Source organism: Acomys russatus, chromosome 32 (genome assembly GCF_903995435.1).
Source record: "Acomys russatus chromosome 32, mAcoRus1.1, whole genome shotgun sequence".
Taxonomy (NCBI): Eukaryota; Metazoa; Chordata; class Mammalia; order Rodentia; family Muridae; genus Acomys; species Acomys russatus.
In genome coordinates, this window is record NC_067168.1 from 15,067,659 (window position 1) to 15,094,342 (window position 26,684).

The 26,684-nt window shown below is 46.2% G+C and overlaps 1 protein-coding gene across 1 annotated transcript in view; it reads left to right on the plus strand.

The window, feature by feature from the left end:
• Positions 1-328: 328 nt before the first annotated feature.
• Positions 329-26,684, plus strand: part of Mrap2 (melanocortin 2 receptor accessory protein 2) — a 33,680-nt gene continuing 7,324 nt past the window's right edge. The window contains exons 1-2 of the mRNA XM_051140250.1: positions 329-538; positions 19,945-20,078. Of these exons, the coding sequence (XP_050996207.1) occupies positions 19,946-20,078 (133 nt within the window). The 5' untranslated portion in view covers positions 329-538; position 19,945. The remainder of the gene's footprint in view (positions 539-19,944; positions 20,079-26,684) is intronic.

A 26,684-nucleotide genomic window follows, 5' to 3' on the forward strand; every position in this document is an offset into this window, starting at 1 on the left:
GGCACCACGACCCGGCCACACCCTCTCCCGCAGGTGAGAAACTTTCCCGCCGCCAAAGGGTCTGCAGGTCCCCTGGCGCATCCACAGAGCCTCAGGGGTTGGGTACTTGTCCCTTCGGACCAAGGGCGTGGTCCCTTTGCCCTAGATGTGTGCCCCTTGCAGTAAGTCTGTTTCTCAGGACTAACGTGCGCTGACAGGTTTGTTCAGACTGGGGAGAGGGTCGTGGGTCACCTTACTGGTGAGGCGGCAATTGCAAGTCCCTCTTGTATTCTTCTCTGCCCAGTTCTGTGTACTGAACTGAGAAAGGCCTTCGGAGAGCATGTGCGACAGAAAGCTGTTCTGATGTTTCGGTTTCCACAGCGCTTTAGATGCCAGGAGCCCGGGATATTGTACTCGATTTAATCTGGCACCCATGAAGCAATCGGGAATGTTCTGAGAGCAAAAGAAAGCTTGGAAGAAAGTATCCTTGCGGATCCAGGGAAGAGAGAGCCAACTGCCGCACATAAATTAATCCTTACCAACTGGCCCCTCCCCAAAAGTAAGTAGCACTATTTCCAGCGCACAGGTGAAAAGGAGACATTTTCCAACCGGTCTCCACCAGTTAACAGTTGGGGCGGAGGTTGATCTGGAAACTAATGCTGTGATTCCAGGAGTGGAGCACAGTGGCAAAACCTGGTACAAAAGAATGGTCTGGGCTCCAAGGATCTAGGGACAGTGTTTATAGCAATGTTTATAGCAGGGAGGTGATGGTGACCTGACCAGGGTGGGGGTGGGTTGGGATAAGCAGCTCCTTTGGGAAGGCAGAGAAGCCCAAACCGCTTGGGGAGGTGTTGAAACCCCGAAGGGGACTACTTGAAGCTTGCATGACCAGCGAAAGCACTTTCGAGTCACCTTTGCACAGATGTGAGGGAGGAGAATAGAGCCAGGAGACTTCTCAAAAGGGGGAATCATTGCCTCCCAGATAAACGCTTCTAAAAGACCACCCAGGAAAGCACTCCCAGAGGTAATTTATGACTAGCTGAGCTGTGGATTGGGAGTGTGCCATCTCCACACTTTATACAAATGTGAGTTATGTCTCATTAGGATAATGATGCTTAGCCTAGTAGGTGGCAACCAGCACTTTGAAGACATGAAACTCAGTATAAGGGACGGGAAAGACATTAACATGAGCCAGAGCCAGAGTTGATCTTGACTTGTGAGCGTGCTCTGTGCGCATGTGCGTTCCTGAACATGCTTCTGTGTTGTTTATCCTGCTGTTTCTACAGTTTTAGCCCTGAATACTCCTAGCCTGCCTTCTAGTCTGACCCCTCTCTGCTCACCCAGGGTCCTCTATTACTTTGTAAATGACGTCATCCTCATAGTCTCTCAGTCTCTGTTGGCTGACAGATACTGGGACATTTGATCACTCAGAATCCACTTCTGAATGTTTTTGCATTTGTCAGGTCTGCAGGGTAACAGTAAGTTGCTGAGGTGCTTCTTCGTGTATGGTCTCCTTTAGCCCTCAGGCCGAGGTGACTGTTACTTCCGTTTTACATCAGAGGACGTACAGATGCGTTGGAGTCACCGACTCTTAACCATGGTGGACAATAGAAAGCGTTCTTGGCTTTGCAGAATCATGGAAGGCAGTCTCCTGCTATGTCAAAGGACAGGGGTGGGGGTAGGGGAGAGTGAAATGAGTAGAGCTCTGTCTCTATGCCTTCTCTCTCCTGGTGTCACTTACTGGGGCAAAGATATATGGTGGTGGGAGGCACTGGCTAAAATTGCAATGACTATAGCTCCAAGGGGAGATGTGTCTGCAAAAGATACAAATCCTAAACCGGGTGTGGTGGCGCATGCCTTTAATCCCAGCACTTGGGAGGCAGAGGCAGGTAGATTGCTGTGAGTTCGAGGCCAGCCTGGTCTACAAAGCAAGTTCAGGACAGCCAAGGCTAGCACAGAGAAACCCTGTCTCAAAAAACAAAACAAAACAAAAAAAGATACAAATTCTAGAATTTTGGGCTCACAGTCAGGCTGAAGCTCTAAATCTGCACTGAGGTTCAGAGACAGGTTTAAAATAGAGGACAGAGGGCTGGAGAGATGGCGAGGTGGGTAAGAGCACCGGCTGCTCTTCTAGAGGACCTGGGTTCAGTTCCCAGCACCCTAACTGTAATGCCAATCCTAGAAGATCTGACACTTCTTCTGGCCTCCCTGGGCACTGCACACACATGGTTAGGAGAGTACTTGTCGGATAAGAGAACTGAATTGGGATCCCCGACACCTACATTAAAAAAAAAATGTCAGCTGTGGTGGCTGTAATCGAGTGTTACAGTGGTAGAGACCGGTGGGTCCCTAGGGGCTTGCTGGCCAGCTTGTCTTTCTGAATCAATGAGCTTTGGACTTGAGAAAGACCCCGTATCAAAAAGGGGAGAGCAATAGAGGAAGATGCCTGACACAAGTCTCTTGCTCCCCCCGCCCATGTGCATGTATATGCCCACCCCCCACCCTGCACATGGCCAGATGAGCCGGCCATGACTGTAAAATCCATTGCTTAGGAGACGGAAGAAAGAGGATAAGTTTGAGGCCAACCTGGGCTCCACAGTGAGGCCTTGTCTCAAAGAGGTGGGGTTGGGGCCAGAGGTAGGAAGAGAAGAGATGAGATTACAGGATGCTTCCTCCCTGATGAGCTATAGTCATGTGAAAGACATCCTCTAACAAATGAAGAGACGGAGGTGCGGAAGAATAAGGGACTTGTCCCATGGTTGCAGAGCCAATAAATATGAGACCTGACCATGGAACCACCACCAGCACCTTTTCCCTCCACATGGTGTTAGGGTCGGAGGAGCCTGGATCTGCTCCACTCCACATTCAATTCTGAGAAGCGCCTCTTTAGAGCCTAGGGGCCACTTGAAAGAATCTGGAGGAAGGTGGCTTGTGACAAGGATCTAGAGAGTGGCTCATGAGAGGAGCAGACATGAACCTGGCAGAGAAGAGCCCTAGCCAGCATTTGAGCCAGTCCTGATGGAGATGGCTAACGAGCAGGACATGGCCTCACATCTAAGATCAGTGGTCAGGACTGTGTAGAAGAGGAGTTCCCCGTAGGATTAGAGGGCGCTGGTTTTGGTTTTCTAATGCGCACATTCGATTCTGTTAGAACACGTGAAAAAGAATCGCAAATTAGCACCCAATCACAAAAACTTGAATCTAGATGAAGTAAGGGCACCAAAGTAAGCTTTTTTGACTAAGGTGCGCACTCTCAAGTTCTGAGAACTTCCAAGTGAAAGCATTCAACTGCCAAGAGAAAATGTTTGAGGTCGCTATCTGAAAACTTCTCAGCAAACAGTGAACCCACTAACCACTCCCAGAACACGAGGGTTGAGCTGGGGGCGATGGCTCCGTTAGCAAGGTGCCCAGCCTTGCAAACATGAGGACCGGAGTCTGAGCCCCCAGAATCCATGGAAAAGGCTAGGTGCAACAATGGGTTCCTGCTACCCTAGTTCTTAGGGTCAGGATGGAGGCAGAGTCTGGCAGATTCCTGAGGTTCATTGATTGGCCCAGCTCAGTCAGTGAGCTCAGTCAGTCAGTCCAATGAAGGCCTGTTTCAAAAAAAAAAAAAAAAAAAAAAAAAAATCAATGTAGAGAGGAATAGAGGGAAGACACCTGACATTGACCTCTGGCCTACATGCAGACAGACAGACAGACAGACAGACACACACACACACACACACACACACACAGAGTGCATACCCACAGAGGAGATGGGGAGAGAAAGACACGCAGAGAGAGAGAGAGAGAGAGAGAGAGAGAGAGAGAGAGAGAGAGAGAGATCCATAATAAACACTTGAAGAGATGTCCCCACAAAGATACTGACAATACCAAGTGTGTGCATTCATCTATTGTTTGTGGTTGAAAATGACTTTTGCATACATTTTATTGTCCTAAAATTGTGACTTTTCTTCAGACAGCAGCATAGCAAACAGCTGGGGTGGGGCAGGTGGGAAGATGCATTTTCCTTAGGTGATAGAACACAGTTAAAAGTTCGTTGTCTGGGAAGAATTAGCGTCCTCTAAGATGATGCTGATACAGTCTAGGGGCCTGGAGTCTGCGTGGAGTTCATTTTCTCTGCCAGGCAAAATCTGAAGCATAGCAGGTGGCAGCAGGGAAATCTGAGATTCCACAGTCAAAATCAGCAGTAGAAGAAGAAAGGTGTTTATTGAGCAATGAGGAAGCGCATATGCATCAGACACACAGAAAATGACGTTCTGCAAGGCAGTAGGGTGGCAGAGGGTGGGGGGTGGGCAGCCAGAGCCGCAGGTCTCTTCTTCCCCTACTTTACCATTGCTCTGTTTGTAGACAGGATAGTTGATTGGTCCACAACTGTTGAATGACAGCTCCTGACCTGGCCTTGAACTTATTGAGCCAGTCCATCAGTGGAGGCGGGGCGTAGGGGGTGGCCTTGCTGGTGGGACCCAAGAGCAGCCAGGCTTTTGTCTCAAGTCAGGAACTTGAGGAAATTCACCGCCCTCACTTCTTAGCCATAGCCCTGCTCCCTGTCTGACTGGGAGCCTGTCTAACTCCTAGGCTCTCAGGGATGTTATCTTTGCCTTACACCAAGATACAGAGTAATTTTTTTCCCCTACCTCTAACTGGAGTATGAAAAGTGTTTATTCCCAATAGAAACAAAGTGGAAGTATGTGAGACATCGATATTTGCTTCCCCTTTCTTGTGAACATGCTTGTCTGGTCCGTGACAATGTTGCTTAGATGTGAGGTTAAAAAAAAGCAGAGGTTGAGAATCTCTTTATGAGAAATGAGAATTGTGGGAGTTAAATGCGGGTTCAATTGTTACTTCTGCTACCAAGACCTATATACAATTACTTCCCTGACTAGAGACCATTACTAAAATGTCAAAGCCCTTCAAGTGAGATGGATTTACAAGCTTTAAATAACCATCCCTTCAAAGGTGCCTTACCTGTGTCCTTGTAACAGCAAAAGAAATGTCATGGGGAGGCAGGGCTGGCTGAGGGTGCTGCTTCCCATGGGTGGACTCAAGGCTGCCTGGTGGGAATCAAGAAAGAGACTTGAGGCGATAAGTGAGAGAAAGTGACCATAAGCCTTTCCTCTCTTCCCCTGAAACCCACCCATGATCCTACAGAAAAAGCAGACATTGGAGATGGAGCTCTGGACAGTATTATACAAACCTTTGTCATATTCAAGCCAGTGTTTGTTTTAAAAATTTGTACACAGCCCAAGATTCAGGGAGAGTTAACTGTATCTCTGGGAGGCTGAGGCTGAGCTCTGGGTACCAGAAGCAAGTTTATGGCTTCCACGGCCATTCACTTCCTGTTTACAGTTACCCTTGCTACGTGCAACCACAGAAAGCAGCCCCCAACCCTGAGTCAAAGTGACACCGAAAGGAGATGAGCTAGGTATGTTTGGCCACCTGGTGATCCCACGTAAGGGGTGAGCCCTACTTTCCACCCTTCATTTTGCAAGGCTGCTCCTTGCTCTCTTCTGTCCAGGCCATCTCTGCAAGATGAAGCAGTAGGCTGCTGGAAAACAGCACTGCCTTTCCTCCACCAGGCTCTGGCTTGCTTCCACTAAGGTGGCTGAGGGCCAGGCAAATGGAGACAGTAAGCCATGAGAGGTGAACTCCATACCAAGAAGATGATCCTTGTGTTTGAGTGTGTCCACTTCATGGTCTCAACGTCTTACATTCACAAGAGCTGATCCCTTCCCCCTTGTACTTGACCATCAGTGGAAGGGTTTGGCTCAGGAATGGTGTGTGTTCCTTGGAGATGGATACCACTGGAGAGAAATATCAAGTAAGCTGCTTTTGACAAATTACCTTTCAAGTGATTTAAGATACAGCCTGTTCCACTTTAGTCTGTGCCAAATGTTTCAAGAACTCCAATAATTAAAATGTACAGAGTGGGTCCCAAGAGCCACGCAAATGGCCTACGTCTAAAGTTTTATTTCACCTGGCACAGAGTTTTAGAGCTGCAGCTATAGAAATCAGCATGAGTACTTGGTGAGCGACAAGCTGATCTCTTGGGAGTTGGATTCATGCCATCTGTATTAGCTGGGTTTTTTTTTTTCCGTTGCAGTAATGAAATATTATGGCCAAAAGCAACTTAAAGAATAGAGTTTATTTGGGCTTACAGCTCCAGAGGGATGAGAGACATGGCAGCAAGTGGTAGGTATGGCAGCAGGACTTCCATATTTATTTATTTATTTATTTATTTATCTTTTCTTAGGAGTTCCACCTTTAATAGAAGATGCAAAGTAGAGAAAACAAACTAGAGAGAAGTTGAGCGAGGTAGTATAACCAAGTGGCATACTTCTTCCAGTAAGACCATACTGCCCAAATCTCCCCAATGAGAAAATAAACTGGAGCCCACGTGTTCAAATACCTAATTCTATGGTGGACATTCCTTATTCAAACCAACACACCCTCTCATAAGGAAGAAATTTGAGTAATTCATCATGAAATTTGAGAAAAGAGTCCTCGTGTGCTAAGGTAGTTGGGCAGAGTACCATGGTAGAGTAGAGGAGGTGCTATGCCCCGGTTGCGTGACTCTTCCTGGGGAGATGTAACGCAGACCTCTACTTACCTCAGGTAGGAGACCCACAACAGCTCAAAGAACAGATACCACGGAAGTCCAACTTGGTGAACCAGTGAGTTGTATTGGGGTTACTTACAGGAGCAGAAATGACTCAAAGACAGCTACATCATCAAGGTATACAGCAAAACTGGGAAGCTGGGAGCACACTGCACAACCTACAAACAACTCAGCAGGTTGGAGGGTGTCCTTCCCACGTGACTCCGGGTTACCCCACTTCAAGGCAGTGCAGGTGTTTTCTGCTTCTTCCAGGCACCAGGTCTGGTCTCAGATCTTTGCATCTTGGCTCTCTATGGTCTGAGGGTGACCCCTCGCTTTTATCGTTTACTCTGGAAAGGAGGCACCGAGTGAATTGGGTCAGTTTTGGGGACTTCCTGAAGCTATTTTGAGTTGCTTACCTTCCTGTACAAGGAGCTTCCCTGCAGGATAGAATATTTCAGTCCCAGAGGAGGAAACTGTTTCATGACAACCCCATTCTCTAGGGAAAGTAAGGTCAGAGTGTGAAGAGGGGAAGATCAAAGTCCAGCTTGGAGGGAGGAGGATGGGGAGAAGCTTTGAGGACCATCTTTGATTATGCTAAGCCTGGGTTCCTGTACTGTACTGAGACTCTTCTAAAAGATGCTCTTGTATGTGCTGTCTGTGCCATAATGCTGTCATGATGCCCTTTAGCCTGTGTGTGTGTGTGTGCGTGTGTGTGTGTGTGTGTGTGTGTGCATGTGTGTGTGCGTGTGTGTGTGTGCATGTGTGTGTGCGTGTGCGTGTGTGTGTGCGTGTGTGTGCACGTGTGTGTGTGCGTGCATGTGTGTGTGTGCGTGTGTGTGCGTGTGTGTGTGCGTGCGTGTGTGCGTGCGTGTGTGCGTGTGTGTGCGTGGGCGTGTGTGTGGGCGTGCGTGTGTGCGTGTGTGTGTGCGTGTGCGTGTGTGTGTGTGTGTGTGTGCGTGTGTGTGCGTGTGTGTGTGTGTGTGTGCGGGTGCGTGCGTGTGTGTGTATGTGTTTGAAGGTAAAGGTCAGCAGGGGTTAGAACAAGTCTATATATAAGCCTGAATCCTAGAGTGGACAGGCATGGACTCTTTGATCTTTACTAGGTCTCTGATGGTTCATCACTGTGTTTTGCTTTGAACTTTCTCCTACTAATTTTAACTTGTTTAGTACAGGCACTCCTTCTTACAGAACGTCCTTCTGGGTACTTTTTGTACCTGTTGAAGTTGGCATGGAACAGGGTGGATTAATAACAGTTTGGAAATAGCTTGCTTTTCAAAGGTGTTTCTTGTTTCATTGCTGGTAGAACAGTTGGGATAAAATCAGTCAGATATAATGGACTTTCAATTCGGGTTAATTCAGTTAAATGACAGTTTCGTTTCCAATGACAGTTTAATTCATCAAAGAGAACAGTGTTTTCCTCAAATAAATTCAGCGCTTACGTAAGTTTGCTTGCACTACAGAATACCTCAGGCAGGAATGCTTCAACAGCAGACACGCACAATTCACTGAAGGCCATAAGGAAAGGCCCTGTCACAAGCCTCTGTCCTTGACGCCCTGGTGGCTGCCCTTCTGTTGTCTGTTCACACGCAGTCCCTTGTGTGCTCCCATTCTTTCATGATATGCATCAGATGGCCTCTGTTCAGCCAACCCCTTTCTAAATGTCATCACATTATGAAGTGTGAGGGGTTAGGCATTTGATGTTCAAATTACAAGGTGGTCAATATTCGCTCTATAAGTGTCATATCTGCTTATTATTTATCTATGTACCATGTCTATCTCTTTCATCTGTCTGTTGATCATCTATCGGTCATCTATTCGCTGTCATCATCTATCAACTTACTATTTATCACCTAGCTGTCACTATTATCTATCTACTGTCTGTCTAAATATAGACAAACACTCATGTGCAGATGCTCACATACATACCCATAACTATGGCAAATAGATACACATGTAGAGTTAATGACATAAATAAAGAGTAATTTAGTATTCCGTCACAGAATAGTCATCTAGAAGGAATTTCACCAAATCCTTTTAAGCCCTCTACATTTGCTTTCAGCGCAGATGAGTACTTAAGCCGTAGGAGGCTATCACAGGAATGCAGTAGAAGCTTAAAAATAAAGATCTTAAGAATCCACATGTGGTGGGCTGGAGGAATGGCTCAGTGGTTAAGAGCACTATCTGCTCCTCCCGAGGTCCTGAGTTCAATTCCCAACAACCACATAGTGGCTCACAACCATCTATAATGTAATCTGATGCCCTTTTCTGGCCTGTGGGTGTATACGCACGCAGGCAGGGTACTGTATACATAGTAATAAATAAAATTTTTAAAATCTACATGTGTTTTCAGAACTGGTCTGGTCTGGTCTGAGCACAGGTAGTCCCCAGCTGTTCATGACTCTCCCAGACAGAGAAAAGGGATCCCCAAAAGACTCCCCAACCCCGAGCTCTGGAAAGAGGCTAGAGTGTGTAGCATGTGGCCCAGGGGCTATGCAAGGTAAGTGGTTGGCTCAGCATTGCCCACCATTCCCTGGGCTCCTCTTGCTTTGGAGAGCGCTCAGCCTCCCACCCACAGACCACTGATTTGCCAAGTACTTCTTACCGTTACTATTATTATTTATTTTTGAAAATGTTTTCAGGCTTTTCTCCTTTAAGGGAAACGGGGCTTACCCCAGTTTACAGTTCAAGGGCATGCATTCCATCCTGGAGGAGAAGGCTCTGCTGCAGGAGCAAGAGGCCAAAGGTCACATTGTTGTGTCAACATCTGGGAAGTGGAGTGAGCAAGAAGTGGAGTCTCTACAGAAAGTGCTTTAACCACTGAGCCACCTTACTTACATCTTAGTCTGATCTCGATGTTAGTACAAAATACCTTGGGCTTATAAACAACCGGCATTTATTGCTCACAATTCCGGAACATGGGAAACCCAATGTGAGGGCAACAGCACACTCAGTGTCTGGCAAGGACTCTCAGCTTCATAGATGGTGCTTTGATGCTGTGTCTTCCTATGATGGGGACAGGCAGTACACTTGGGATGCTTCTATTAGGGTACCAATCCCATTCGTGAAGATTGAGCCCTTGTGACCTAATTACCTCCTAAACAGTCTACAAACTCTAACTATGGTGTAAGGTCAAACACATGTGCTTGGAGAAAACTAACATTCAGAACACAACGCGTAGGTGACTTCAACTCCAGCTGTGAGCAAAGTAGAAGAGACCGTTGTCTGATGGCTTACAGAAGGAGCCAGAGGGAGGGATCAGGTCAGTGGGGAGTAGCGTGGGGGATCAGACTGGTTAGCTCAGTGGAATCATAACCTTTCCTGTGGCGTTCTAGAAAGGACTGCCACCATCTCCATAAGGTCAAGGACAGTTGTCATGTCCTCGCCCCTAGAATTTAGTTCAGAGGATTTCCTGCACGGAACTAGGGAGAACTACAGAGGCAGGAAACACTAACTCAAAACATTATTATCTGGCCTGTTCACTGCTATTAAGGTGCACCAAGCCTAATTGGTAGAGGGAATTCAAGTCCCCTTTGAGGCACCAGTTGTTACAGAAAGGATGTCCATATGTTCATCAATTCATGTGCTGCTTAGTATCTCTCTGGGTTACAATGCTAAGTTTGTTTGTTACTTGCAAGTTATTATATTGGTCCAAATGTTGATTTTTTAAGGGAGACATCATCAGTCTTGGGGAACACTTTTTATTCTATGGTGTACTCTGAAACAAGTCACAGCTGTACCCTGGCAAATGGGGACAGAACTGAAGGTACATCCTGAAAATCTGCTAGCTGTCAGTCACAGCATAGAGTATTTTGTACAAAACAACAGGAGATGGCATAAGACTTGACAGTGTAGATCAGTGGTTCTTAACCTATGAGTTGTGACCCCCTTTGGGGTCAAATGACCCTTTTGTAGGCATCATCTAAGGCCACTGGAAAACACATATTTACATTATGATTTATAACAGTAGCAAAATTACAGTTCTGAAGTAGCAACAAAACTAATTTTATGGTTGGGGGTCATCACAACGTTAGGAGCTGTGTTAAAGGGTTGCAGTGTTAGAAAGATTGAGAACCACTGGTGTAAATAAATGTGGTGAGGGTGTCCTCTTGAGAAAGGAGAACACCAGTGTGTGCACAGGCATACACAGGTATGTAATGTCATTAGTGTGACTTCAAAAGTAAGAGGTGTGCTCAAGTCAAAGCAGAAGACACAGCAGTCCCTGAAGCGTGACCCAGAATTGGAGAAAACCACCCACACTGAAAGACGTTGCTGACTTTAAACAACCACAGAAATATGTTCAATTGAACTTGGCCATGAGGATGCCTCCATATGGGATTCTGTGGCCTGCCTTGTTGGCACTTGCTTGGAAAAGGCTTCTATTTCTGTTCACCCTTAACAAGGAAGTGGAGGTTATCTAACTAGCCTGTTGGTGTGAGCAAGGGTGGAGATAACCTTTTCTTGGTTTGAACCATCGGGAGAGTTGCATGTTCAGGAGATAGAGAGAAATGCTTGTCCTTATGAAAGAGAGGGATGCCCACGAGGAGTAAGGGGAGCTGGCTTAGATGATAAAAGAGAGTCAGAGGAGCTAATGAAAAAGCGTTGATGTGTGGGAGAGAAAAGAGGTGATGGGTGGCTTTCCCTGTGTGGAAAGGTGTCTGGAGCCTGTTAATCCCGTCTTCCCACCATGGGTTGTTCTGGAACCACCTGTATGCACCTGAAAACGCTGCTTTTCCAGGGTAGTTTTAAGGTGGCGTTCTAATTGTTGTTATTGCATTCGTTGGCAACAGTGCTTTCAGCTGCTTAAAAGAACAATGTGTCTCTCTGCCACTCCGGCATCTTTGTTTGGGATGTGTTTCCTGACAGCAAGGATGTTTTTAAGGACTAATGGTGGGGGGGGGGGCAATCCGACCTACATTAGATACTTAGAGCATCTGCGCCCCAAGAGGGCTACCTCCTGATCCCTGTGTCTATATTCAGAGAGCCACTTCCAGCTTTTAGCTCCCCTGGTGTGAGTCCTGGTGTCAGGATGTCACTACCCCTGAGCCATCTCAGACAGACAGTCTCTGGGGTGGGCTTCCCAGACAGACAGGACGGCAATTTCCAAGCAGCTGACAGGACCAGCCTTTCTTTCAGCCAAGCTCTGAGACATCCCTGGGTGTCTATAATGGGCAAATGAAAATGCTGCTTTACACATCGCTTTACTTGTTTGTCCCCGTGCATCCAAAGGCTTAAACATTTTCCCTGGGACTTGGATGGAAAAGTCCCTGCTGGACTTTCCCAAGGTTACCTTGATGGCTTTCTAAAGAGGAGACCACAGGTTTTGCCCTCAAGTTTACCTTTGGGAGTCAAAGGCAAAAAGGAGATAGACAGTGCAAACAAGACCCTCATTTTTTTTTCCCTGAAGGCTACTAAAAGTGCAGCTGGATGGATGGGAAGGGGTGACTGGCCTTTCTTTCTGCCTCACTGCAAGGAGGTGTTGAGCGACGTACCCCTAAATAGTGTATTTAGATGAGAGTGAATAGTTGGCAGGAGAGAAGAGGAGCCAATCATACAAATATGCTGTCTGCACTGGACTTTCTGATACCAGACCACGGGCTGTGGCCCCGGGAGGGGGAGGTGGGGTGCCTGCTCTCAGTCCTGTTGGGCTCTGCTGTGTACTGCTGCTGGGCTGTGGAGAGAGCAGCTGTGCTTGTGATGTCCCATGAAGAGAGGAGAAACACACTCTCCACTTCTGTTTTCTTTGTTTCATGCATTTGCCATTATCTTCTTGTCTCGCTCTGTTTAGTTCATTGGCTGCAGCGTCAGCTTGCAATAGTCAAGGGAGACCTCATCTTAGTTTCCTTTAAAAAGAGATGGTTATTACTGTTATTTCTAAGTTGGGAAGTCAGTTGAGTATCAGAAACCCTAAGACATAAATGCTGGTAATTACAGCTTTTAAACATCTGAACGGCCATCATTTGAGTTATTTTTTTATTATAAACAATTTCTCTTCATGGCTTCTTCCTGCTCACTCTCCTTTTTTGTAGCTCCAAGGACTGATTGCAGGGCTTCCACACACAGCAGGCAAGCACTCAGCAACATCCCATATATGTTACTTTTAATTTTCTTCACTTGTCTAAAACACATAGATTTGTTAACCACGGGGTAGGTTTGGTAGGAACTGGCTGGTCCAAGGAGTTGGTGACATCTGAAGAATACAGGGGCTTTTCTGTCCCAGGGGTCTTAGGTAATAGTAACAGTTTATGCTACTGTTTCCTAATCTTACTCTGAACCATCATTGTCTTTGTGTGTTTATGTATGTGTATGTACATGTTCATGTGTGTGTGTACATGTGTATGTCTGTGCACGTGGAGAGCAGGGGTAGACATTAGTGTCTTACACAATTGCTCTCCACCTTAGTTGTCAAGACTGGAGCTCACCAGTTCAGCTAGGCTGCCTGTCCAGCGAAGCTCATGGGTCCCCCTATCTCTGTGTCCTCAGTGCTGGGGTTACAGGCATAAGCCCTGTACCTGGAGTTTTCCATGGGTTCTGGAGACTGACCTCAGGTCCTTATGCTTGCACGACAAGCATCTTACCAGCTGAGCCATCTCCCAGGCCCCTCACCGAGTCACCCTTCATACGCCATCGCATTCTTTCCAGCCACTTCGTAAAGTAGCAGTACGGAAATGGAGGCCCACTCAGGTTGGCAAATATTTCCTGCTGGAGATCAGAAAATACAAATCTTAGGCCTTTTGCCTATTTCTGTTGCAGTTAGAATGCTAGGGGAGGCAGAGAAAACACAGAAGAAACAAGTGGCTTAATTACGATAAAGCTTCTTTAAAAATTGATACTTGTATGGAATTTCATATTGTTTTATGTCACAGGATTAGTTCTTCAGTCTTCCGGGCATTCTTTTGGGCTGGGTTTGCTAACTCCTGACATGGATGCCCATGCCTGGAAGGAAGGAGTGTTGTGGGTGAAGGGAAGATGAAGAGCACTCACGTCACAGGGGACATCCTTTGTGCCGGTGGCATGGAGCATAGAGTATTTCAGGGGACTGTCAAAAATGCAATTTCCAAAATGACAAGTTCTGAGGTAAAGTAGCTCAAAGAGGAGCTGGTGAGGCCCATGTTCTGACCTTTGCAGTAGCTTTCTGTCGCTGTAACTACCTGAGACAATCAACTCATAGTGGTGAAAGGATTTCACTCCAGGTTACAATCCACCATTTCTTTGCCTGTTGTTTTGGGCCACTGGGAAGATGACGGCATCTCAGTGAGGAGCGCACACACACACACACACACACACACACACACACACACACACACACACACACACACAGGTGATGGCCAAAAAGTAAAAAGAAGAGGAGGGGGCGTGATCTCCATAGCTCACAAGCCTCCATGATTGTTATTCTACGAGGCCATTTGTCCCTCTGATGTCCAGGCACTGCTGAACACCTAGTCGGGAGGGAGCAAGGGAGCAGAGAGGGGAATGGATGGGCTCTGCGGGATCCCAGTCCAGCTAGGGTGGGGCTGTATGGGATGGAGAGGGGGCAGCTTTCTCTGAGGTTTTAGTGTTATAGCTCTTTTATATTGGTGGGCGAGTATGGCCCTTCCCCAAGAGAGACAAGAAAAAGAAGTGGAGCAGTTGGGGCACTGGCATGCAGCGAGGGCCAGAGCAGCATGTCTGTAGGCAGCAGCAGGAACTTGGTCTCCAGAGCTAGGAGCTAGAAGCTAGGCTCAGGTCTCCACTAGGCCAGTCAGCAGCAGGAGCTCAGGGTGACTGCAGTGGCTACAACAATTAAAAAGGCCCTGGTGGGAGCCTGACCAAGCAGGCAGAGAGTCCAAAGACGAATTTTTCAGGGAGAAAGAGAGCCTTTCTCCAAGTGTTACAGCTTGGTAGAAGCAGCCAGTCTCAGACGATCCTTGGTGAAATAGCTTGTATTCCTTTATTAGTGAAACGCCACAAGTTCCCCATGGTGAACAAGTAGTATACAAACCTTGGGAAATTGGGAAGGTCTTTGGAGGTGAGTACCTTAGATTGGTTGGGGCTGGCATGCTGGTGATGCTTTATTTGCTTCCAGGTGCCTGCTACGTGACTGACTACCGGTGACCAGGGCCAGATACATGTTCAGAGGCAGGTACGGCAGGGAGTGGTTCCACTCCTGCCAGTCTCAGGATGAGTTTTTAAATCTCAAGTTTGAGATTTCCAGGGTTTGAACATGCTCCACTTTGCCAACTCCATGCCAGTTCCTCTGGTGACACTGTCCACATACCCTACAGTCTGTATCCAAGATTTTCCCCGAGTCTTCTCCAACACTGTTGAGTAGCTGAGATCAAAGTATCTTTCAAGACTCAAAGCAATCTCCTAACCATGATGAGTTGCTGGAAAAATGAAACCCAAGTTGCCCTTTTAAAGCATACAAATGAATTCTAAAAAGGAGGAGTAGGGGATGACACAGTAAGGAAATATCGAACCAAAGAACTAAAATCCAGCCAGGTAAACACCAAACCTTCAGCCCCATATCAAACTGGGGCTTTTGGTGGCATTGGGTGGGCTCCCACAGCCATGTGTAGCCTCAGTTCTCCAGTCCTTCTGCCTGTAACACACACACACACACACACACACACACACACACACACAGACACACACACACACCCTCTCTCTTAAGATAGCTGAATTTTGTACCTGCAACTGTATGCTATCTAAAGCCCTGACATCTCCAATAGTGTGTGTGTGTGTGTGTGTGTGTGTGTGTGTGTGTGTGTGTGTTGTCCATCTGTGGGTTATAGTTCAGTATCTGTGTCCACTAGTCCAAGTGCCATGATCCACAGTATTCTGGATGAATCGCTATGCAGGACGGAAAGAGCGGCTATGGATATGAGAATAAGAACATATTTAAGGAATAACCTGGTGTAGATGTAGTGGTCCATGAAGGGTTTTGAGACTTTTGCATTGAATCTGTTAAAAAGAAGGAGTAAAGTGGGTGGAAGGCAGCACTCGGAAGGCTGCATTTTTGACATTTGAAGGTAGGTTAGGGGAGGTTGTGGGAAGGTCCTCAGAGGGCGAAGGTAAGTCCTAAAAGAATTGGGCTTTTATAGATGTCTCTGGAGTTAATTTTAGGACACACTAACACTAAGAGAAAGTAGTGGAGTCGCTATTTAAAAAGGCTAACTACTCCCACGATAATTTTAGCTTGGGGCCTGTAACGTCTTTCCCCTCCCCACTTACACATGTCCGTGGCTGGAGGGTTAACAGAGCATGCAGGGCTTGCTGGATTCCGTCATGGATGCCGCTTTTGGAAGCCTGTGGCTAAGCGCTGAACTTCTGTCTGATAATTATGAGGTTGGATAACCAGGAAGGCAGGCAGGCTTGACGGGAGAGGAATAACTCAGGGAAGAAATCCCTCATTGTTTTGGATCTGTTCACCACTGTGACTCAGGCTGAACCTTTTGGTTTTGTCCTTTGCACTCGAAGTAACACTTTCACGTGTGACACTTTGAAATTAAGATAATTAAAGCAGTATATTTTAAAGAAGCAAAAGTGGTAGGTGAAGGAAAGGTATTTGAAGTTAAACTTAAAGCGTGTGATTGAGGCAGTGGCTATCCAGCAGGTAGTCTCACCCAATAGGAAAACATATAAAATACACATTATAAATATTAGGATAGGCAGGCCAGTATTTTTTTAAAAAATCAATTATTTACTCTGTGACATTTAGAAATAGTGTAGGCACAAAGCACAAACAGTTTTAAACACATCCCAAGCTGCCAGTTTCCCATGTAGTCATTTTGGCTGAACAAAGTCTCTTAAGTCAGTGTTTGTAAACGTTACCGCAAGCAAATCAAAATAGCTGTCAATCGCTGAACACATGTCTGTGCTGTTTCATCTTTCACATGTCTCATGCAGTGCCGGGGAACTCACTGGGGCTCTCCAGACTTGACTCCAACCATCTTAGCTCAGGGTAAAGTCCTGGCTCAGAGACGCTCCTTTAAGAAGCATCTTCTTACACCCGGGAAATGTTTTCTTTCTTACTTTTTTTTTTTCTGTTTATTTTGTTTGTTCACATCATGAGACTTAGTAACATTAACTAACAACTTAATTTGCCAACCTACTAAAAAAGATTCTCTCCTTCAAATTAGGTCTGTAGCAAGAGCTATAAGAGCAATGCTAGTCGGCCGTGAATCGTGGATTGCTCTGTCACGAAGAAAGGTAGAAAAGCTGGTTGTTGGTCATTTTTTTGAAATCCTGAGGACTACTTTTCTGCAAAAAAAAAAAAAAAGAAAGAAAAAAAAAAGAAAAATATTACATTAAATTAAACTAGAATTTTTTGATAAGGCATGGAATATGTAAAGTATGTTAACATATTTGTCAATTCAGGAGGTTTGAAATGTCTGTTTTGGTGTTGGTCTGGCGATGACTGGAAACTGTGGGGCAGTCAGGGCAGCACACAGTTCCTGAGGCAGGAAACAGTGGGAAGGGGGAGTTTTCCATCAGAAAGAGTCAAGCCTCTGAAAGTCTGTACTCCCACCCCTTTGGAGTCAGTTAGCCAGAAAGCAGCTGTTACCAGCCAAAGCAGTAATGGCCAGAGGAGGTAGAAAAGAGATAAGCAAAGCTGAGAGAGAGAGAGAGAGAGAGAGAGAGAGAGAGAGAGAACACCTCGGCCATGGACTTTCTTTCTTTCTTTCTTTCTTTTTTTTTTTTTTTTTGTTTTTCGAGACAGGGTCTCTCTGTGTAGCCCTGGCTGTCCTGAACCCGCTTCATAGACCAGGCAGGCCTCGAACTCACAGTTATCCGCCTGCCTCTGCCTCCTGAGTGCTGGGATTAAAGGCATGCACCGCCAGGCCCACCTTGCCATCCAGGACTTTCCAGCCCTCATTTCGCACTCTTTCATGCTGAAGAGCCACAGGGTCAGGTTTCGGACAGCAGGCTCCAGTCTCAGCCTGCAGTGCCAATTTTCTGCTGTGACAAAACTCCCGACAAGAACAAGTTAAGGACAGAAGGGTTTTTCTTTTGACCCATAGTGTGCCTGTAGGAAAGACAATGGCAGGAGCATGAAGCCATTGCTCACACTGCATCCACAGTTAGGGGGCGGAGGCAGATCCACCCTGGAGCCTAGCTCTCCTCCTCCTTTTAATTCAGGCTGGGACTCAGCCTGTGGCCTGACATCATCTAACTGTGGATGGGCTGTCCCTCCTCAGTTAAGCCTGTTTGAAAACATCTTCATCCTTATACCCAGAGTTGTATTTCCATGGTGATTCTAAATCCAGCCAAATTGATAAGATTAACCGTGATGTGTGGTAATGGTTTTACATTGTTTTAAACTGACATGGGATAGGTAATTGAACATCTAACTTACATAAGGTTCAGTGTTCCTTTTAGCTTCTGGAACCTTCTTCCCCTGCGTAAGGGTTGGCATCTCTGTCTCTGCCTTTCTACAGTTGAGGAAGTGACTTAATTACCGACACGGGCAGGCATCTGTGGGCCCCAGCACCTTATGCTTTGGATATTGTGGCATTGGATACTGTGTGAAGGTCATGCTAACCGGCCCAAGCATAGCAAACATGACACTGACAGCTCTTGCCCTCACCTTTGCTAAACAGTTAGATCACATTTGTAAAGCTAGCCACCAAGGTCTAGTCCCTTATTTGGCCACTTCCTCAGGCCTGACTGAAACTCCAGGGTCCAGCTATCAGAACATCAAGGTCTAGTACCTTATTATTTGGCTACACTGATTATGATGTCAATCAGGACTCATCACTTCATCCTAGCACAGATTTCCCCCTTTTCTCATTAAAAACCACTTTCGTATCACACTCTCCACTCAACTGTGGAGAATATTCTGACCATTGGCTAGATCTGGGAAGGGGTTTAAAGTTTACCTCCTGTATTGTCCTTGGCTGGTGCCTTAGTTTGAGCGGGACCCCCTGGGCCCAAATCTGCCTAACATATTGTTCTACTTGTAGATTTCTCAGAGGAAGGACAGCAAGTAGCCAAGAAGAGACTTGATACCCTATGAGAATATATAGGGGGACGTAATCCCCCTCAGGAACAGTCATAGGGGAGGGGAATAATGGGAAAATGGGTGGGGGGGGGAGGAATGGGAGGATACAAGGGATGGGATAAACATTGAGATGTAACAAGAATAAATTAATAAAAAAAAAATAAAATAAAATAAATGATAAAAAAAAAAAAAAAAAAACCACTTTCGCAGGCAGAGACACTGGCTGCTGTCTTTGCCGGGTCCAGAGGCAGCCCTCAGCTTGTCCCCTTTGGGATAATAAGTCTCCTTTGTGCTGAGAATTTGGTGTTGGGGTGTGTTCTGTGCTGACTCCAAGGCCTTTTCACTGTGGGTCCCACATCTAGGGGCAGGGAGAAAGGGGGTACATGAAAGGAGAGATTTATGCTTTTGGGGCAGAATGGCGGGTGATGATTTTGCTTAGCTGTACCTGTGGCTGTACCCTAAAGTTGGCTGTGAATGGCTCCAAGCCCCTGACAGGCAGGAGAATGTAAATTCCAGAAAGGTCTTTTATAGACGGACGTGCAGTACTGGAGATTGCTTGGGGAATTTTGATTTTGACTGGTATTTTATGCAAAATTTCCCTTAGATGACTTCTGTTTATCCATTTGTTTGTGGGGTTCTGGTCTATAACTCTTGCGGTTCTGCCCCGATAAGGCAGGCTCACTTGCATTCGGCGTCCTCCAATAATTACACGTATGCAGCACTGACCACAGTTATGCCAGGCACACACCCTAATATCTCCCAAAGAAGATACTTAAGATAAGCCAATAATCAAAGAAAGGTATTTGGGAAAGCCTGAAGGAATGGCTTCCTCCAGGAGGCAGCAAAGGTGAGGTGTGGGCTTCTCCCGAGGGTCTTCCCCGCAGTGTGCGGTTGCTGTTGTCCACATCCCTGGTTCACCCCATTTCCTGATGCTTGGAGTGTACATCTGCATTCCTATACAGTAGATGCCCAGGACAGACTCGCTTGAAGTTCAGTTCTGACACTAATGTTATTTACCCCACCCAGGTCTAGGTAATGAAGGCTGATGATGTACATACACTTTCAGAGGTTTTTCATAGTCTTCCCTTCTTCTTTTCCCTTTCATCTCTCAGGAGTTCACATTAATTGTGTGCCAAAGCGTTTGGTACAGTGCACATGAGCACACAAAGACAGGGCATCTGATTTAATATATATCGTAGACTAGTGGGGGATGAGAAAAAAAAAACTGGCTAGATGGTATGAGGTAAGGGCAGCTGGTGACCTAGTGGTTAAGAACTAGGGGCTTCTGACCCTTAACTCGTGAATGTCATCCGAGATCAATTGGGGCAGCTGTGCATCTGTGAGTGGACTGGCGAATCTCACTTGCCTGTGTCCCTGTGTGCAGGATGGAGATGTCTGCCCAGAGGCTGATGTCTAACAGAACATCCCTGCAGTCAGCATCTAACTCTGACTATACCTGGGAATACGAGTACTATGAGATTGGACCAGTTTCCTTTGAAGGACTGAAGGCTCATAAATGTAAGTCTTGTGCTGCTCCTGCGGGGAGCTGTCCTATGCTTGTGTTGACCTGTGAAAGCCCCTGGGATTGCTTTTTGCTAACACTCTATTTTCTTACAGAATGGTCTTCTATCGCTAAATACAAAGTACCGTTTCACACAGTCTAATAGCTCTGGGGTGGTATGATATGGTAGCATTGGTAATCCTGATTTACAAAGGACTTAAAACAATACTCGCTTGGTAGAGGAGTGTGAATCAGTGTTTTAGCTTTAGGACAAACTTTTTTTAAAAAGGCACTAACTATTCCAGTTCCTTCCAGGCAGTGGTGGCTCATGCCTATCTACTCCCAGCACTTGAGAGGCAGAGGTAGGCAAATCTCTGTGGGTTCAAGACCAGCCTGGTCTACAGAGTCTGGTTCCAGAACAGCTGAGGCTACACAGAAAAACCTTGTCTTAAAAACAAAAACAAAACAAAACTCAGAGACAAACAAAACAAATCATCCCACAAAACTATTCCAGCCCCCTTAAAACATCAGTGTTTGAGTAACAGCAATAAAAATAGGATCTAGAGCAATTCCCTGAAGACTCTCCTTTTGTAGAAGTCAGTAGTAACATTTATAAAGGATGAAGAGATGGCTCAGCCCTTTAGAGGCCTGGCTGCTCTTCCAGAGGACCCAGGTTTTCCTCCTAACACCCACACGGCTGATTACAACCATCTCTAACTCCAGTTCCAAGGGTTACAATGCCCCCTTCTCACTTCATGGTCATTGTACACAGATGGTAAACATATATACATGCCAGCTAAATACCAATACACATAAAATAAAAATAGTTTTAAAAAACTTCAAAAATTCTACTGGCGCTGTGAAGAGCAGTCTCCCATCTGATACCAGGAAGGTATTAGGTCCATTCCTAGGAATTGGCGGGTGGGGCGAGGGGGAGATCTGCCCCAAAGCAGTGTCATTCTGTGAAAGGTTACTGTTGCACTCTCCCCAGACCCCATGCATTCTGGCTCACAGGAAGCACCTTTATTTGGGGAGGCAGAATTGATATCACAGGCAGGTACTGCCACCCACTCTGGGCCATGGTGTAACCATCTCTGCCATGTCCTGATGTTTCTAGTGGAAGACATGAATACTGCAACCATTTTAGACTCATTAAGATTGAATAATTGATTGTGTGTGTGTGTGTGTGTGTGTGTGTGTGTGTGTACTTCCTCCAGAGGCCAGAAGAAGGTATCTGTTCCCCTGGAGGTAGACTTACAGGTAGTTGAATTTCCTGATCTGGGGTGCTGGGAAACGAACCTGGGTCCTTGCAAGGGCAGAGAGTGCTCTTCAGTACTGAGCCATTTCTTCAGCCCTCCATTTCAGGCCAAGCCAGGGGCATATTGGGAAATTTGAGAGACCAGAATCACAGGCACAAATGTAGCAATTCCCTCCCTTTCTCCTTCCCCGCCTCCCTCCTTCCCTCCCTCCCTCCCCCGCTGGTAGTAGTGCTATGTTGCTCCCATTTGCTACAAGGAAGGATCTCTACTTTTCTTCCTTGAGCAAAGCCACTAGCTAAATCACATATCCTTCACACTTCCAGTAATAATGAAACACATTTCTTGTTCCTGTGTTGACATCTGCTCAGTATTTATGGGGATAAAGAGAGAGTGCATGAACCGCTTAGGATATGCTGTCATTAATTATCTGATGAAGGGGCTTGCGGTCTGAGTATGAAATCACCCTCCTCAACTCACTAAGTTCTCTAACCTGTTGTTTTTAATGGGATAACCTCTAGGAAAGGACACTTGTCTGTTATGAATTTTTGGTGGAAATCGGAAAGACTGGCAGAGTGCCACGTTGCTCTCTGTAATGCGAGCCTTTCCATCTGTGCCGTGCTCCTGTCTCTTTTCCTTGGTCTATGGGGCTCCACAGACAGCCCTGCTGCTGCAATTTTCATTGGCACATTTCCAGAGACAACTAAGGCAGCTCTCTTTTGACCATTTTTTTTTTTAGTAATAGAAATGATTATTGTTTAAAAAAAAAAAAAAGAACTTCTTTTAAAAACCAAGGCAGAGCTGTGGCACATTGCATACTTAATTTAATGACTGTACTATTAGTGAGAATGCTTTTGTGTCGACACTAACATCATAAAAATATAAAAATGCCCAGGTGAGCACTCACTGTTCTGATGTAAGACATATGAGCAAAGTAAAGGCTCTTGGCACAGGAACCTGACAGCATATGAGGCTGAGAGGAAAATGGAGCATAAACAGACATGCTCTCTTGATATGCAGGAGAGTAAAAAGTCCCGGGAATGTCAAGGGAATGCAGACATCTGTACGTTCATTGATGTCATTATTTTTATTTATTTCTTACTTTATGTGTATTAGTGTTTTGGCTGCTCATATGCCTGTACATCATGTGTGCTTAGTGCCTGCAGAGACCAGAAGAGGGTATCAGCTTCTTGTACGACTGGACTTACAGACAACTGTGAGCCATCATATAGGTGGTGGGAAGTGAAACCTGGTCCCCTGCAAGAACAGCATGTGTTCTTAATGGATTAGCCATCTCCCCAGCTCTTGGACTTCCATTTAAAGAAAAGCAGTAACCCTTACCTTTACTATGATATGCACTTTCACTGGGTGACCTATAAAGCTAGGTTGGCAAATAGAATGGCATTGTGGGCAAGAGTGACCATTATGGTCTGTTCCACTCCCTTTACTTGTACCACATTTGGCAAGAGCAAGTGCCTCCACAGATGAAGTTCTTCAGCCTACTGAAATCATTGTTGCTACTGAGAGGGGAAATTAGACATTTATGCCTTCAGTATATTTCCTAGGCACCCATTTTGCATGGCATCATGCCAGAGAGACAAGCAGTGAGCCCAAAAGTTCAAAGCCATCTCCTCTAACATCTGGGATTTGTGCAGTGCCAAGGGAGGCCTTACCGAAGGGGAGAGGTCCGAGTGAATGGTCTGGAGGAATTGGGAGATTGAGCCACATCTGGTGGAAGAAAAAGCCAGAAAGTGTCCCAGTGCTGGAATGAACTGGAACATGCAAGGACAAAAGAGATCATCCCAGTGCCAAGAAGGTGAATTCCACACAGAGTGGCAGAAACCAAGTGTAGAGATATCAAGGAGATCAGAGCGTGAGGCGGGGGTGGGGGGGGCACCGAGATCAGGCTAAGGCTTTTCTCTGAGAAGTCAATAAAAAGGTTTGGGACAGAGGAACAGCCTCTGCCTTGGATTTCAGTGGGGTTGCTGTGACTGAGATTGAAGTGGGCAAGATCAGAAGCAAAGACCAGTGAGCTAGTCCTTGTCACAGCCGTTGGCGTGCCAAGGTGCTGCCTAATGTGGACTGGGAAACAGCGTGTGCGTTTCCGATGTTTATAGATATGGGGTCTCCAGATTGTCCTTGGCTTGACATGGGCTTAAGAGAACAGGCAACGTTGCTTTGAAGCTTTTGTGACCAGAGTGACTCCCAGAATGGAATGGCATTAACTTGGAAGAAGTGTAAGAGAGAGATGGGTCTCAGAAGAGAGGAGCATCAGAGCTCAGTTGTGCAGCTACAAAACTAAGACACTAGCCACACATCCAAGGAGACATGGGGGAGAGCAATGAAGGTTTAAATGCCTTTCAAGGCTAAGAGGCTGATGAGTGGGTATGATTAGGGAACTGGTGTGTGTGTGTGTGTGTGTGTGTGTGTGTGTGTGTGTGTGTGTGTGTATGCTCCCATCCTAGGACTGAGCCCCGGGACACAGTTAACATTAGAAGGTAGGCACCTGTGTGGCTTTGTCTGTCAACTTGACACAAATTAGAGTCACCTGAGACGAGGGAACCCCAGTTGAGGGACTTACCTCCATCACATTTAGCCTGTGAGCACATTTGCAGAGCATTTTCTTGGTTGCTGTGGGAGGGCCCAGCTCACAGTGGGCGGTGCCGCTGCTGGTTGGTGGTCTTGAGTGGTGTAGGAAAGCAAGCTGAGCCTGAGTGAGCATGCTCGTAAGCACTGTTCCACCACCCTGGCTTCTTGCATCGGTTTCTACCTCCAGGTTCTGACCTTGGGTTCCTGCCTTGATTTCTGCTAGTGGTGCACTGCAGCATACAAGGTAAAATAAGCCTTTCATTCCCCCAAGTTGGTTTCAGTCAGTGTTTATCATGGGGGGGGGGGTGGGGAGGAAACTAGCACAGACATTGGTACCTGGAAAGTGGAATGTTGCTGTTTTGGTTCTGACTGTGGCTTTTGGAGGGTTGAGGAAGAGGATTTTGGAACTTTGGGTTGAAAAAGCCATTGAGTGCTCAGAGGTCAGAGAGCTAGCTTGGGGACTCAGGAGGGTTAGGTGGGCGGATGGCCGGCATGTGGGTTGTGACGTTCAGAGTGAAACAAAGACTCTAAGCAGGCTGTTTGTGCGTTATCCCTGAATTAAAACTACAGGAGTGAAACCTTTGTTGTACTGGGAAATGGAAGAAGTTTAGCTGGAGCTGAGGAATCAGCTGTGAGTGAGCCTGGCATCACTGAGGGAAAATCTAGGACGATTTCCTCATGGTCAGCCCACAGATGCTGTGGTCCAGAGGGCTCGAGGCTGAGATCCAAGTTGGCAGCTGAACTAGATAATGTGGAAGTCTCCCGTGTGCTACTGGTTTTGAAGGCATGAAGGAAGTGAGCAAGAAGAGGGCCGAGGCTTGGCACTGTGGGGCAGGCTTGGAGTCTCCTGCAAAGAGAGCCAAGGAGAGGCAATTAGTGACTATGTAGTCTCAGCTGTAATGAAAACCCCAGCATCAAAGGGGCCGTGGAGAGAAACTGAGGCTTGGCAGCAGGAGGGGAGGCTACTGGCGAAGGTGTGGCCTCACAAGTTCAGAAGGTCAAGCTTTCTCCACAAGTGCTTTTCTCTGCTGAACCAACCATGAAGTGCCCCGCCCCCACACTCCGCCACCCTTTACCTTTATGCCTTAATTCTATTATGTTAAAAGGCAGCCTGCTCTTCCTTTGGACTTGGGTTCAATTCCCAGCACCCTCATGGCAGCTCAGAGCTGTCTGTAACCCTGACACCCTCACACCAACGCACATAAATTAAAATTAAATAAAAATATTTTTATAAAAGGCAAGGTCTAAAGAAACTCCTATTTCTTTAGCACTTGGAATTAAGATACTAGGAATGAGACTTTTTTTTTTTTCTATTCAGAGTACCAAATTTACTATCTCAAATGTCTATCATGTTTCTGTCTGTCTGTCTATCTATCTATCTATCTATCTATCTATCTATCATCTATCTTATCAGTAGTACATGTATTAGGGAAGTGTGAATTACTGTCAATTTTTATGCTAGAAAGTTGCTGCACATATACATATAATATATTTACAACAATTATTTGATTTAAGCACACTTACTGCATAAGCTCTGGTCATTATATTTTAAAAGTTCTAATAATATTCACTGTATTCTTGAGTAGGTAATCCTTTTTACGATTAGGTAAGGAAATTTAGGTTGAAATGTAAAATGATTTAGCACTGTCGCCCCTCAACAGTGTGTGTGTGTGTGTGTGTGTGTGTGTGTGTGTGTGTGTGTGTGTGTGTGTCTGCACAACTGATTCTAATCCTTGTGGCCCAGACACATACAAAGAAGCTGTCTGGCTTTGACTTATGAAGGTATACATCCCAATAAACCTACTTTAAACTGGAAATGTTGAAGCTGAAAATGGCTTAACTTACCTAACCTAGTACACATCATAGCCCTGCTGTATACCGTGGTTTAGTACTGCTGTTCTTTCTGGGACAGAGTGGCACATTGGGAGTGGCAGCTTGCTGTCACAGTTCTTTATCTGGAGACAGCACCATACCTATGGTATCTTGCAAGCCTGGGAAAAGATGAAACTTGTGAATCTGAAGAACAGGTTTTCAGTAGGTCCATATTGCTTTCAAACCTCCTAAAATGGGAAACTTTTAATCAGGAACCATTTACAGCTGTGACTCTTCCTTGAGACAGGACCAAGGAAAGACCCGTTGTTAGAAGAAAAGATGAAATGCTGTGATTTAAGGAGGAAGGGAGGGAGTGGGGTGGTGTGGAGGATGAGCCCTGCAGGGCAGACTTTCACCAGCGCACCAAAGTGGTGAGAAATGCTTTTCAAGTGGTGGTGTGAGGAAGCTATAGCCAGGAGCTAAAGCAAGCGCAGGGACACAATGTCCCCAGGACCAAATGGGATTTAAAGTAGGAGTAAATTAGGATATAAGGTTGGCCATTGTGATGACAAAGGCCAGCCTGCAGGATACCTTCTCAGCTCCTGGCTCAGAGAAAGGCGGTCCAAAGTGGCACTTTCAGCCTCCTAATATGGGCCAGAGCTGCAAAAGCAAATGAGGTGGGTGGGGGTGGGGTAAGAGGGTGAGGGGAGGGGTAGGCATTCATTCATTTGTGGTGGTCAGGAGGCCATCTATCCGTCCTTTCCAAAAAGTGACCTAGACCTGAATTGTGTCAATGTGAACATGCGCGAGGTGGAGTAGAGTCCATTCATTTCAAATAACTCTGAAAATAGCCCAAACAAACAAACAAATCTAATTCTAGGCAGCAAAGTAAAAGACTGATGCTTGTGATGACCTGTGACTGTTTTCATACCCCCGTTGTGATGGCGGACCAACTTGTTATATGCT